The sequence below is a fragment of the Castor canadensis genome, chromosome 1, assembly GCF_047511655.1.
Source record: "Castor canadensis chromosome 1, mCasCan1.hap1v2, whole genome shotgun sequence".
NCBI lineage: Eukaryota > Metazoa > Chordata > Mammalia > Rodentia > Castoridae > Castor > Castor canadensis.
The window spans coordinates 147797346-147800349 of record NC_133386.1 but is presented as its reverse complement, the minus strand read 5'-3'; the positions used below and the strand labels follow the sequence as shown (position 1 = coordinate 147800349).

The window sequence follows — 3004 nt, the reverse complement described above, 5'->3', positions numbered from 1 at the left end:
AGAAAAATAAACCAAATAAAATAGACCTGTTAGGGGAGTTTCTCACTTAAAGGGATCTTAGAGTGAATATTTAAGAGCATATGATTTCTACTAGGCATGGTGGCACTCAGGAGGCAGACACAGGAAGACTGCAAGTCAAGGCCAGCCTGGGCTACACAGCGGGACCCTGTCTCAAAGAAAAAAGTCCTTTCTTATTCTTTTGTGGAACTGGGGTTTGCACTCAGGGCTTCACACTTACAAAGCTGGCGCCCTACCGCTTGAGCCATACCTCCAGTCCTCCTTTCTTATTTTTATTTTAGGTTTACATTAACTTAAAATTTTATTTTAAGTCATTTTATTTTAGGTTTGCATTAAGGTTTATTTTAGGTTGCGTTAACTAGTCTGTACTTTCCTTCAATATATTGTATTTGAATATTGTGGTATTTCAGTATTTCCCAAACTTCAGTTTGATTTGCAGACACTTTCATCATCATCAGTGTATTATGTGTTCTAGCTGTGCCATGATTTATTTACTACTTTTCTTTGAAACAATTCACATTTTACTCAAATAGATTCAGTTTTAAATGGAAATTTATGTGACTACTATAAATGTGAAATCAGTATAATTTACGATAAACAAGCTAACAATAAAAATATTAAATTGTACCAAAGGTATGGCTCAAGTGGTAGAGTACTTGCCTAGCAAGGCCCTGAGTTCAAACCTAGTACTGCCAAAAATATTAATTTCTCACTAGATAATGTTGCTTGTCACCTACACAGGATTGGAATGCATTCCCAGTGGTGTACAGCACACATCCCAGCAGACAAAGGCTTTATCTTGCAGTCATAGGTTTGAAAGGGAATTGGAAAGGAAGAACTTTCTTACAGATGATTGAATATTAGTTAATCCTGTTCTGTGTACCACCAAAAATCTTCTCTCTTGAGCCGGATGTGGTAGAGTATATCTGTAACCCCAGCACCAGGGAGGCTGAGGCAGGAGGATTGTGAGTTTGTGGTCAGCCTGGGCTACACAGTGAGACCCTGTGTCAAACAACCACAAAACTCACTATACATAGACTATTACAACCCCATCTGCTTCTCCGAATGAGCTCACAAACTAGTTATCAAAGCAGTTTTTAAAACACTGATCTCCAAGAAAGTCAATCATACCTGCTGTCTTTTGATCTGACAAAGTTAAACACTTTGGTTATATTTTTAGGTTACAGAAGAAATGATGGACAATAGAAGCTACTCTAATCCTCCAGACAAACTTTCTGTCTTCTCTGAATCTGCCCATCTGCCACTGCCTAGGTCATTCTATCTGGATCCCATGGTCACTCTGCACCTCTACCCTGAGGCCCCAGTGCCATCCCCTTACTCTGAAGAGCTGCCACTGCTGCCTTTTCCCAGTGACTCTCTGGCAATAGAAAGTTACGGTGAAGCCTGCCCCTTCCCTTTCCCAATGCCTTACCCAAATTACAGAAGGTGTGAATACCCCTATGGGCCAGCCTTTGTCCGGAAAAGGAATGAGCGGGAAAGGCAGCGGGTGAAGTGTGTCAACGAAGGCTACGCCCAGCTCCGACACCACCTGCCAGAGGAGTATTTGGAGAAACGACTCAGCAAGGTGGAAACCCTCCGAGCTGCAATCAAGTACATTAACTATCTGCAATCGCTTCTGTACCCTGATGAAGCTGAGAGCAAGAATAACGCTGGGACAGGCCTCTCCTTAATGGCCACCACCAGTTGCCACACTGACCCTGTTTTTAGAGACATTTGAGTCAGTATTTCCAAATAGGAACAAATAATTTCACAAAATAGGGCCTCTTACAGAATCATTCAGTAGCTTCTTAATGTGAGCTCTGTGTGGCAGACAGTAGCTCTAATGCTAACCTGTGGTGGAGATTGCTTACCTGGGCTTCACATAGACTAAACCACGTTATGTAGACTGAGAGAACATTTTGCTCATTTCTTTTTAAAAATTTTATTTGTTATTAGATATATTAATTGTTCAATGTGAGGGGTTTCATTGTGATATTTTCACACATGCATAAAATTTATTTTGATCATATCTTCTTTTAAGACCTCTAAGGGAGCAGATGTCCCCGGGGTTCTCTGTCCCTCTCATCTTGCCCTACTCACATAGCTGGCCAGAGTCTCAGTTGTGAGAAGCTCTCACAAAAACTTAGAAAGTCTGACGAATGCTCGTCTTGCACTTGGTAGCCACTTCCTGCTAAGCAATCAAAATGAACCTCTCTTGATTTGTTAAAGTTTGGAGGTTTTCATTTGTTTGGGGTTGACAAGAAGTCACCATGAGAAAGCATCCCAGCAAAAGCAAAAGCAGTTTGTACAACTTTGTTGTCATTTTGAAAATATTTTAGACTCATGTGTAAGCAGCTTAGTACAGGGCGTAAGAAGGCAGGCTCTGGAAGCTAACCCTCAGTTTGAAGCACCATTCTATCACCTTCTCTCTGCCTTGTTCTTCACTCACAAAGTGAGAATAATAACAATACCCATGTGCTTATCGTGAGGTTTACTGTGCCTGGCACCCATGAGTATTCCCAATCATTGATTTTTTTATCATCATTGTCATCCTTATCTGTGCCAGCCTTAGCACACTGTCCTCCTGCTCTCTAGGCCAGAGGACTCTTAGCTACCAGGCCCTTCATTCTCCCTAGAAAGTCCCTGCCCCACATTTTACAGTAGGTCTTTGATGGCTAGCTTCAGTTCACCTTTCTTCCTTAACTTCCAGGTTCTAGCTGTCACCAAGTTCCTCATACTGCCTGTCACACTCATCTCTACCATCACGTCTCTGTGAGGTCTTTCCCAACTTTCACTTTTATTTTTGCACACATATTTCTCTTGCAGTTCCTATCTTGCTATCTTTACACTCTTACACACCATCTTTGTCTTCTCAGTCGACTGATATCGATCTTATTCTTCCTATATTCTTTGAATTCTGTGAAGCGCCTCAACTCAGGTAGGTGTCAGTAAATATTTTTGTTACTATTTTCCTATTCCAAGTCTG

At 41.3% G+C, this 3004-nt stretch overlaps 1 protein-coding gene across 1 annotated transcript; it reads left to right on the top strand.

Annotated features, from left to right (window-relative positions):
- The first annotated feature begins 1063 nt into the window (after positions 1-1063).
- Positions 1064-1905, top strand: Ascl3 (achaete-scute family bHLH transcription factor 3). The gene has a single exon (XM_020183510.2). It carries the CDS (start codon positions 1211-1213, stop codon positions 1754-1756), a length of 546 nt encoding a protein of 181 aa, XP_020039099.2. The 5' UTR covers positions 1064-1210; the 3' UTR covers positions 1757-1905.
- Positions 1906-3004: the final 1099 nt, after the last annotated feature.

Coding starts and splice junctions, on each gene's coding strand:
- Ascl3 (XM_020183510.2), top strand. CDS start 1,211: ATGATGGACAATAGAAGCTACTCTAATCCTCCAGACAAACTTTCTGTC.